This window comes from Vespula vulgaris, chromosome 3, assembly GCF_905475345.1.
Source record: "Vespula vulgaris chromosome 3, iyVesVulg1.1, whole genome shotgun sequence".
NCBI classification, from domain to species: domain Eukaryota; kingdom Metazoa; phylum Arthropoda; class Insecta; order Hymenoptera; family Vespidae; genus Vespula; species Vespula vulgaris.
In genome coordinates, this window is record NC_066588.1 from 6,457,157 (window position 1) to 6,468,687 (window position 11,531).

Below are 11,531 nucleotides of genomic sequence, written 5' to 3' on the forward strand. Positions count from 1 at the left end.
TGGATGTGATCACGATCATGTATGCTATATATCCCCATAAAAATTCCACGTATTGGAACAAGTTGCGTGATAATAATTACTCGCGGGGAATCTTCTCCAATTTGCATGTTTCTCTCGTGCTAATAATATACACATGCCTATGTGTTCTTTTCAATAACGTATTCGATTCACGGCACAGTCTGAGTCTCATTTTTTTGAATACAATACTTGTATTGTGTGATAAAGACAGACAGAAAGATAAAGAGAGAGAGACTGAGAGAGAGAGAGACAAACAGACAGACAGACATACAGACAGACAGATAGACAGAGAGAAAGAGAGAAATAAATGAAGACGAAAATATCTTTTTTAATCGAGAAAAAAATAAAAACTATATTATGCAACGATAAATATTATTTTAATTGAACGTGAACCTATCGAACATAATGCATACCATAACATTAAGCATAATCCATCCGTTAGCACAGTAACGCGATAACACAGTAACATTTATGGCATGCTTATCGCTCCAGATGTTAAAATTGCGAAAGAAAGAAAATGATGTTCGTTCACCTTTTCTCTCTCTCTCTCTCTCTCTCTCTCTCTCTATTTATTTTCAATAAATTAATACAAATTTTCTTTTACATTATTTATCTGAAATGATGGCTCATAGTTGAATTCAAAATTGTCATTATGTAGAAGTGGTCACGAATGAAAAATAAACGACATTGTACGTATAATAGTTATCTAAAATTTTTCTTGATTTCAACGTTATCCATCGTTGAACCAAAGTTTCCATATCTACGAGCTGATTTCGATGCGCTTGTCGGTTACACAACATGATTACTACACGCAACTAATACAATGTGTGTACGCGCGTGTATTTATACGTGCGTACATATTTATACACTTTATACTTTTTACTTTTGTTAATCTATGAATTATCTTTGGGATTAGATCGATATTGACTTTTCGAGTAGAATTGTATTTTGATTGAAAACGCATATGTATAGCATAATCCATAAATTAATCAAAAGTAGAATGAATCGAACCGAAGTCGATATACTTTCGATATACGTATTTGAATTTTCGAAGCAAATAACTAAAATCCTTGTGTACTAAAAATATACATTACTAGAGCTTCCAGCTGACTTTTGTGAATTTATAAACACGAATGGTCACTCGAAGGAAGGAAGGAAGGAATGAAAAAAAAAAGAAAAGGAAAGAAATAAGAAAAATAGGGAAGAAGAAAAAAAGAAAGAAGAAAACGAACAAACAAATAAATAAATAAGGACGGAAATAGTCCATGCCAAATATTGAAATTCTAAACAAACTTGACGTTCATACAGTTTCAAGATGAAAATTCGATCTTCGTTGAAATACTGTTTAATTAATTGCTGTCGTCAAAAATCTTCTATCTAATGATTCACAGAAGTACTATGATTGGACAATCATGATACATAATTTTCTGTCGATAGTATACGCCGTAAAAATAGTGGGGAGGACACATACGTGATAATCCTCTGATAATAATAGTCGTATAGATATTTCAAATGTAGAAACTTCGTTTTAGAAAACGATTCTTTTCCTAATGAAAAAGAAAAAAAGAAAAAATAACGAAATATAGATCTTGACATTTTGCACGACTCGAAAATGATTAAAAATAATGTCGTTAGATCGACTTCTTTAGTTATCCCTAATAATAAAAAAACTCGATATAAAAATATAGAAAATAAACAAGAATTATCCGATAAGCCTAAATAATTTATCTCGAAATTTATCAGTATTGATTTCTACGTATCAACGGTGAAATATAAAAGTGCCGCCATTTTTTTATCCTTAGGGATTTGAATTCACGCGGATTTTATTATTTCTTTTTTATAATTTTTCTTTTCATCTTTCTTTTTTTTTTTTTTTAATTTTCTTTTTACTTTTTCTCCAAATCATTCTATTCTTAATTCAATCATTGCATTTTTCTTACAATTAGAAAGAAGAAAAAAAAATCACTTAACCATAACCATAAAGTCGAGCTTGAATGGCCGAGAGGAAAAAAGAGAAATCGTTACGTGGAAGAATTGCTCAACAATTTTCGGCTTTTCAACGGCTGTATTAACGCCTCATGTATAATTAAATATATCTATGTAATCGTATATATATATATATATATATATATATATTGTGCATATATACATGGATTATTTATTTTATCATTTATAATAATAATAATAATAATAATAATAATAATAATAATAATAATAATAATAATAAAAAGAAATAAGAAAAGTACGATAAGAGAAAAACCTCTAGGACCGTAAAAAAAAAAAATTATTTATTGATGGCCTATATCGATTGTAAGTATTACTAAGTCGCCGAAGCAACGAATCATTTCATTGGGACATTGTATTGTGTGCGATCATATACAAGATACAATGTGCATTGTCAACTAAAGAGCAATGTGAGAAAGAGAGAAAGAAAGAGAAAAAGAGGGAGAGAGAGGGAGAAAGAGAGAGAGAGAGAGAGAAAGAGAGAGAAGGAATGAGAAACAAACATTTTCTGACGCACGACGTATATTCTCCGTAAGGCAAGCTGACCAATAATAAAGTTCGTTTGCTCGATTCATTTATATTATTGAAGGCTAAGGGAGAATATGATTGATGCAATGAATTCTTTGAGAGAAAGAAAAGGTTAGAATGTAAAGAGATGAATACGAAAAGGATAAGGGAGATGAGCAATGATTTATTATAGCGACAAGAGAAAGGGAAAGAGAGAGAGAGAGAGAATCATTGCATATGAAAGGAAATGAAGTTAGAAATATTCTAAAGTAATACAAATTATATAAATATATATATACATATCTTTGTTTTTATGATTGTTTTTCCAATTGTTCTCATTATTCTCAAGGTTTCTTTCCAATTTCATACTGTACCGTGCATAATAGAATATATATATATATATATATATATATATATATATATATATATATATACATACATACATACATACACACATACACAATGAACTAATACTACTATCAAGAAAAACGAAAAACACGTCCAATGTCTCTTTTCTATAATCAGCAATGAAAGAGAATACATATAATACATTAATAATAACATAAACCTCACAAATATTCCATTATCAACATGCTCGTAATCCATGAAAGAAACAAAACATAACCTAAAAAAAAAGAAAAGAATTTCATAATTACCGAAGGTAACCTTAAAGACTAACATTCATTCGTCCTACATAGGACGCTGAACGTTAAACAAAATCACGTGAAATCGTAATAGTACTCGCATAAACATAACTCATAGAATATTCATTACGAGGTATATCGTGTTTACTAATTGTTATATTATCATCTTAAAATCTTTTAAATCGATTCAAGGGGTACACTTTTTCACTCTTTTATATACATATATACATAAAACTCAAATATGTAAATTCTAACGAAAGAGAAAGAGAAAGAGAAAGAGAAAGAGAGAGAGAGAGAGAGAGAGAGAGAGAGAGAGAAAGAGGGAGAAAGAAAGAAAGCATAACACGCGGTAAGAAATACAAATAAAAAAGGATGAGAAATCTGAGCATGCTTACGAAAGAGAGAGAGGGGGGGGGAGAGAGAGAGAGAGAAGGATAGAAAACGACGCGTCAGAATATTATCACGCTACACACAAAAAGATGCGTGCCGCTCCATTTTACGCTCGCCATGTCGTATCGTTACAAAGATTTTCTTTCGAACGGCGTCTTCTCGATGACGCGTGATAAAATGTTTGAGCAACACGTAGGAAAAGGGAGTTTCAAAGAACACCTCGCAATCAGTCGTCTTTTTATCTATCTATCTACCTAACTATCTGTATATCTATCTACCTATCTATATATCTATCTATCTATCTATCTATCTCTTCATCTATCTATTGAAAATCATAAAACAATAGAAAAATAAAGAAAGGTTAATTAAACAAGAATGATGAAATCTTACCTCCTTTTTTCCTTATGCTTCTTCTCTCTTTTTGACACTTCCATGATGAATCAAGTGGTATAGAATTTCCCGTAAAGAGAAAATGCAGCCCAGTAGGTACACTCTCGGTCACTGCCAAGGAACGTACAACACAGGCCTGCTAACCGCACCAATTTCTTCGTTTGTCTCTCTCTCTCTCTCTCTCTCTCTCTGTCTCTGTCTATCTACCTATATATCTATTTGTCTATCTATCCGTCAGTCTTTATTTCTTTTCCACTTTCTTTCGTTTTCTTCTTTTTATTGCATATATATATATTTGTCTCTTTCGTCGAATCTTCGCACTTTGCACGCGCGCACGCGACCTCCTTTTTCTCCTCTCTTTTTCACTCTTCTTCGTTTATCTCTTTGTGTATGTGTGTGTGTATTATTATATATGTGTGTATGCGTGTCTATATATATAAATATACGTACACGTTTGTTATCAAAAAGTACGTAAAAAGAAATAAAAAAAAAAAAATAATAATAAAAAGTCGTTGTCCGTTCTCTCGATATACACGCGTCACTGCTACGAGCACTTCTTCAATGTCCTACTCGTTCCTTTGGGCGCGTTAAAGGTCGTTAACGTTAGAGACATCCTGCTGTTAGCACGAAACGCAGGGCGAACGCCAAACTCATGGGCACTATGCACGGACGACGGCGATGGCGACGACGATGACGTCGATCAAAGGGAATAGTGGTGGTGTGCCGAGCCTTCTCTCACTCTCTCACTCTCTCACTCTCTCACTCTCTCTCACTCTCCCACTCTCCCACTCTATCTATCTCTCTCTCTCTCTCTCTCTCTTTATCTACTATCCAAGTAAACTGCCACTGTGTTGGTGGTGCTGCTGTCCACGGAATGTTGTGCGTATGAACGACTAATCGGGTGAGCCGACTCTTAAGAGGGGAGGGGAGATAACAGCTGACGTCACTGGACCGCCTACGTAACGTAGGACGCTCGTTACTCTCACTGAACGCCCTCTATCGGTCGAAAACTTTACTAATTCGAACAACGCGGTAAGTACAAATCTCAATTTGAAAGAAAAAATAAATAAAAAGGAAAGAAAGAAAATAGATAAAGAGAACTATGAATGATATGTTTCCAAGCAAATTATTCCAAATCTTGAAGAGATTTCCTTCGTAGTCACTTTTTTTAAATCACTGATATCACGGTATAGCAATGAAAATATAAAAAGTATAAAAACGTCTGCAAAAATGTCACTCATTCGTGTTTGTAGTTTCTACTGTCACCAACAAATGAAAGCAGATTCGATGATGCTCTGTGTACGTGATACACACATGGCTTGCCTTCGAACTGTCTTGCCACTGTTAGAGATGCTCGTAGTTGGACATAAAAGTCATTGTCACAACGTAGAACGAATCTACGTTCTGAGATGTTGTATTTTAATATGTCTATCACAGACTTGGCTCCTTCTTCTCCGAACAATTGCTTCACTGCTTGTAATATGTTTTTCTTTAAGTATACATGACCAATTTCTATGTTCGAAGAGTCTGTGAGTTCTCTGAAAACAAAAATAATTTTTTTATAAGATAAACTAAATTACAAATTTCTCAAAATTTATTTCTTCAAGTACAACATATCTAGACACAAGTAAAAAATAAGCAAAACTAAATAAACTATTAATATGATATAAAATGTGATGATACAAATTTAGGTTATGTTTCAAATAGAGACTATCGACTAGTTAAAGAATAATAGAAAAAATTACTTACAAAGAAACGTCCAAGTAATACATGTTACTTGAAAATATAAACAGCGAGTAAAATTGTGTACAATATTTCTATAGATACAATCCAAAAGACTATTACCAATTTCCATTATTCGACATCACGAAGAAGCACGCTGTAATAACAAGAACTTTACTATATACTCATAGACTATCAACATTCAAGATGTTACAATCAAAAGTATACCAAACTTAAGGCTGTTCGTCATTCGTGATTTTATAATAGTTTACACGAACAATGAATATAGACGTGATTTTGACGAACAAAATCGCATTTTAAAAATAAAGGTTTAATCGAGGACATGATTTTTCGAATTTTTGGAAAAGCTTTATTTTCTCGGGAAAAAATATGTTAAAAAGGATATCCTTTCAAGAATAATATATGCATCAAAATAAAGCTTCTTTTAAAATACGAAAAAGCCATTTCTTCGCTTAAACCTTCATTTTTAAAATTTCGTAAGTAAAATTTTCGTAAAGTGGCGCCCCCTCGAACATCGCGGCAAAAGAGAAGAAGCTCCTACCCCCACTACCGATTTTCATATAAACGTTAGAATGGATTTGTTGAGAACTGTTTCCACATAATAGAAGATTGCTTTTTTGTTTATTACGTAAACTAACGCTCGGATTATCTGATCTATTAAAAGTGTAAGGGAACATGTTTCGCCATATTCAGATGGAAAAGTCACGGTAACTTATTCAAACATTTTAATAAGTTTTCGACTAATGATTCTACGGTAAAAATAAGCAAATACGTCCAGTCGTTCGTGTTAATGTATCTTAGAAAAAATATATAATTTTGGATCAATTTCATAATTATTTAAACGATATATAATATACACGGAGTATAACAAATTAATATTTAAACTATAATGTACATATATCATATTATTCTGAGACAGGTCTCTCATCGTCGTTAGTCATCTTTATTTATCGAAACACAATATAATAATTTAAACAATTATTCTAAAATTCTTCCAAATTTAGATTAATGATTCTAGTTTCTGTGAAATAGGTAGATGGTTGCTTGGGTGGGGCCGTTGTATGTTTTTGGGCGGACTGTTATTTTTCAGTATTGTGTATAGTTCTCAGATGGGATCCTCAGAGAGGAGCTATTGGGAGGGGCCCTTGGGTGGGGCCTTGGGCGGGTCTCCTTTTAATAGAGAAAAATTGAGCTCAATTTAGGTATGCTGTTTTCGCTCAGGTGGAGCTATCTTCGAAATGTCCACCCCTCGTTCTAAATTTTATCGTTCTCATACGCCTGCGCGTTTCAGCTTTCTTTTCTTCTTCTCTTCTTCGTCCCTTTCTTACTACTCTTCTTTTTTTGGGACAATTTCACGTTATATGCTGAAAAGTATGTCTCCTTTCTTCTGTATAGATAGGATAGGGAGAACGCCAGCGCATGCGTTTGTGAACACAAACGTGCGTATCACGGGCATGATTGTCCTAACATAATCTTCGTTTTATTGTTCGAAATTTGGAACAACTGTTCGTATAGTGATGATATAAGCTTCTAATAAACGACGGTCGTAATAAACGAAAACTGATCCTATTCCAGTTAGCATTGGGACCTTCTTCGATAAGCACATCATCTCGGTCACTCAGATTTCAAAATAAAAGCAACATCACTTATCAGTCTCTATTATATCTTAATTGAAGATAGATAATCATATTTAAAGAGATAGATTAGAAAACATTATGGAATGATTTCTTTTACGAGAAATGTACTGAAAAATTATAATTTTTTTTTTTTCTTCTTACAAATTCACTGTAATATTTTTCAAATATATAGATTTGTTTTTATATAGGTTAGGATAAAATCTTTCAATGTATGAAATATTAAACGTTTCTTTTCTACATGTCAACTGGATAAATAGGTCTCGAGATATTATCGGTTCATAAAACGATGCGATGCTATTTCCTAATATTGATAAAAAAATATCTATTTTTAGTAAGCGATGAAAAAAAAACAAGTTTATCATCAGTCGGAAACTAAGAAATCTACTTAAATAATTAATGGTAAAATATAACCTGTTTTATCTTACGTCGATAAAAACAAGAATTTACTTTGAGGTTAGTTGGTTAATAATTTTTGTATCGATTATATTTATTATCCTTTATGCATTTATATCGTAAAATAAATTCTGTTGCGTCGTATTTATCACGGATTATTACGTGTACGACAGGTACACCATTATATTAAAGAAGAATATAAATGTGAGCGAATGAAAAGTTGGAGTTCACAGTTTATTAGCACTATCTATTCCAACGCAAACTAACGCGATCGTTATGTCATGTGCGAAAGAAATATAACCTATTCAACCTTATAGACTGTTATGATAGTACACATGGTAGAGAGAATGTTTTCCGCTTGCGTTTGTAGTTTATATTTTATCCATATCTATCGCTGAAGTCACACAAACTTCGAGCGAAAGGTAATAAACTTCCTTAATGTTCACAGAAATGTTTGATTACGACATTCGTTATAAATCGAAATGATTTTGTGAAAATAACTATGATTATATCTTTACTTTTCTAATAATTGTCATATATATGGAAATATATTGTACTCGATGATAACAATATGACGGATATAATTATCAAATGATAGAAAAAAGTGGAAGTACAAGTTCCACGATTTTTCTATTGCATCATCCATCGCACGTGACGATGAATCTACCCTGAAATATTTCTGTAAAACATTAATACAAATTACAAAATGATTTTTCATTCGAAAAATAAAAATTTCAATAGAATTATAAAATGAAATATGTACACAGGTTAAAATTATTGTTTTAATTTTATTATTGAATCAAACACAAATTATTGTTATGATGATCCATAGAAATTTATGTAAAACTAGACTAAATTCATTTCTAATAAAAACATAAATATTAAACTTTATGAGAAGAATCGTGCAATATCAAATTGCATTTTGCAGATATATTCTTTATCTTGTTAATTGTTATTACTTCTGCACAAATCTTTACAAATATTAAAGAAGTAACAAGATAAAGGTGACGTACATATATTTTGCTTATATGCTCCACAAATGTATACATTATTAGACTAAGTCTGCATCAACTTGCTTTCCCAACCAACCAGTCCCTTTCCCTTTCAATAGCTATAATAACAATAAAGAATAAGATAATCTGTACTGTAAAATGCTCAGTGCATGGCTTTTATTGTATTGCAACATATTCCATCTCTTCTTTTCTACTGGAAATATTACGTTTTTTTCCTTTCAGTCAACTTCCTTCGTTCGTTTCTTTTTTACCCTTATCCTTGCTTTCTATGGCAATGTCTTTCACGTCTGATATTCCAGAGTTTGATGCTTGATTCGTCTCGTCTTCAGATTCTTTACTACCGTATAATTCAGGATAATCTGACATACATATTTGCATAGTTGTAAATTGCTCGCGGCAATCAGCACCTTTTGGATCGGCAGTAGAATAATGAAAACACGAAAAAGCTTCACGGAACTCTAAACCACAAGGACCAGTTGCCATTCCACCTAAACACGGACAATTCCAATTTATTTCCCCATTTGGTAATATCAATCCAGGACTTGGTTCTGGTTCAGGAAGTTCGATCTTGCAAGGCGACGCATGATCTTCTTTAGATGCAAAAATGATAGTATCTTTACCATCCTGGCGAATCAGAGGCATGATTGTGAACTAATAAAAACAAATTAAAAATACAAATAAGATCACATAGTGTAATAATATTAAAAATGTATAGAAATTTATTTGTTTAGAAAAATAGCAAAGTTCGTTTTACCTACTTGGTCTTTTTATATATTTACTTTAATGATGATAAAACAGATTTCGATATAGCTTGTACGACGTATCCGCTCGCGAAATTAGCTCGTATTTTCTAACTATACTTCCACAACTGTTTTACAATACAAAATCTTGTATGAATATTGTTTTTATGTCATTAAATAAATATATATACGTTGCGATATTACATTACAAAAAGCCTGTTTGATGATTTCTGACATCAAGTGCTTGGTTTATATAATGCTTTTCTTCAGGTACACAAAATTCGTTATTGCAGTTCACAATTCTAATAGGTTTCTAAAAATAATAAATAATTATAATATTAGAGATATTGTATATTTCAAATCTAAGACGTACTTAAAACAATTGTCAATTCTAAATAGGAGATATGCTATTTAGTAAAGAGGTTAAGTTATAAGAGAACAGTATTAAAAGAAGTTATAAAATATTTAAACGTACTAATAGAAAAGTACATAAATAATACATAATACATAAACAGGTTTACAACGACTAACACGTTTACTACTTTATACTTTAACGAGAATTATTAAATGTTAATTCACCATCTCTCAACAGCTCAAAGCAAATCTTGCGGCATGCATCATGCTTTCATGTAATATTATCACCCGGCACTTAGTTCGCTCTTAAGCATCGTTTACAAAAAATCGTATATAGTTTATAACTAAAGGCCGTGTTACACTCACATGTATCCATACATGTGTATAAAAGCTATAATAGGATCGTAGAAAATAAAGGTGTTTTCATAACTTTCTTTTTAAAAACTTACTCAATCAATAAATGAATATAATAATCTCACTTAAAATCCAAAAACCATTTAATTATTATTTTAAATCGTAAGAATTTGTAAATCTAAAATACTTATGTAATTCGACGTTGATTTGCTCTACTTACCCAAATATCTATTTCAATCTACAAGCTGATTGGTGCTCGAATCTGGACAAATTTATACGCATGTCCAGAATAAACCAATCATAACAATTCTATTATTTTTGCAAGTTATTGCTTTGTACGAATAGCAGCACCAGTCTGAGTGCCTGTAACAGCTTCGTTTTCCGAAAAAATGGTGGCTCCACTGGACAAAAGAATTACCTAGGAAGTACAATCAATCGTAGAGGCTTAGATTATTGGTTAAATATTCCAGTTGAGGATATAACTTGTACGAACGTTAAACGTGATAAAACAAAGACTTTTTTTTACTCACGTTGATAAGATACCAATAATTTCTATTCTACGAAATTGTCCTTTTTATCAATTTGTTCTTGAATTTCTTTATAATCATGAGTTTTGCTACACGACAGTACGATATTCATATTCAGAGCTGAAACTTTCATTGTTTTCATTTTTCGCGAATATACTCTTATATAATGAATTTTCAACATTCCATGTGTGTATATACGCACGATTAAATATTATTATATCATAAATTAATCTAAGTATTTCATTCTATTATATCAAGGATCGTTAATATCATTCCAGTATCATACCTTTTATTATTACATTTCTTCTTTATCATTCCACTTCATTTTCCTACTTCTTTAATTTTTTTTTTTGTAACTTATGATGTCGAAAAGAGTCGTATTGTAAAATCAACTTACGTTATATATTATGTAATAAAACCTTAATAGAACAGAATTACGTATTATTCAATCATTTAAATATTTTTATACTTTTCCCTTTGTCTCTTTCTCCGTGAAATACTTTTGCTTACATAAAAACTAACAATAGGATTAAGTCGACTGTAGCAAAGGCTTTACCGATTCCAAGGACTAATTAGACCGTCCGGCTACCACGTGTTGTATCATGGTCGACGCATAATTGCCCCTGTAAATGCACACGAAGGAATAACACGATGGGATATATTCCATCGTCGAATAATCGATCGAATTCGAAAGTACCCCATTATGTTATAAACTTGGTTTTAATGCTCGAACATGCTACCGTACTTACCCCATCCATTTAATCGATACTCCGAAGGAGGTAAGGGAGAGAAAAAAAAAGGAACGGATAAAATTCTC

At 31.8% G+C, this 11,531-nt stretch overlaps 3 protein-coding genes across 4 annotated transcripts in view; all 3 read right to left on the bottom strand.

The window, feature by feature from the left end:
• The window catches only part of LOC127062824 (endothelial PAS domain-containing protein 1), a 38,207-nt gene extending 33,061 nt beyond the window's left edge, over positions 1-5,146 (bottom strand). Inside the window, exon 1 of the mRNA XM_050991649.1 lies at positions 3,954-5,146. Within this exon, the coding sequence (XP_050847606.1) occupies positions 3,954-3,997 (44 nt within the window). The 5' untranslated portion in view covers positions 3,998-5,146. The remainder of the gene's footprint in view (positions 1-3,953) is intronic.
• A 44-nt stretch (positions 5,147-5,190) lies between these two features.
• LOC127062185 (ribonuclease P protein subunit p14) lies at positions 5,191-5,725 on the bottom strand. Its single transcript, XM_050989937.1, has 2 exons — positions 5,703-5,725; positions 5,191-5,491 (listed from the first exon to the last, which is right to left on the bottom strand). The coding sequence occupies exons 1-2, from the start codon at positions 5,723-5,725 to the stop codon at positions 5,191-5,193; spliced, it is 324 nt and encodes a 107-aa protein (XP_050845894.1).
• A 3,143-nt stretch (positions 5,726-8,868) lies between these two features.
• Positions 8,869-10,169, bottom strand: LOC127062843 (mitochondrial intermembrane space import and assembly protein 40). Of its 2 annotated transcripts, none has more exons than XM_050991697.1 (4): positions 9,955-10,169; positions 9,684-9,792; positions 9,494-9,607; positions 8,869-9,390 (listed from the first exon to the last, which is right to left on the bottom strand). In XM_050991697.1, exon 4 carries the CDS (start codon positions 9,379-9,381, stop codon positions 8,962-8,964), a length of 420 nt encoding a protein of 139 aa, XP_050847654.1. In that variant the 5' UTR covers positions 9,382-9,390; positions 9,494-9,607; positions 9,684-9,792; positions 9,955-10,169; the 3' UTR covers positions 8,869-8,961. The 2 variants fall into 2 exon arrangements, with proteins under 2 accessions (XP_050847654.1, XP_050847653.1); XM_050991696.1 differs by having other exon boundaries at positions 9,498-9,607; positions 9,955-10,143.
• Between the last annotated feature and the right edge of the window lie 1,362 nt (positions 10,170-11,531).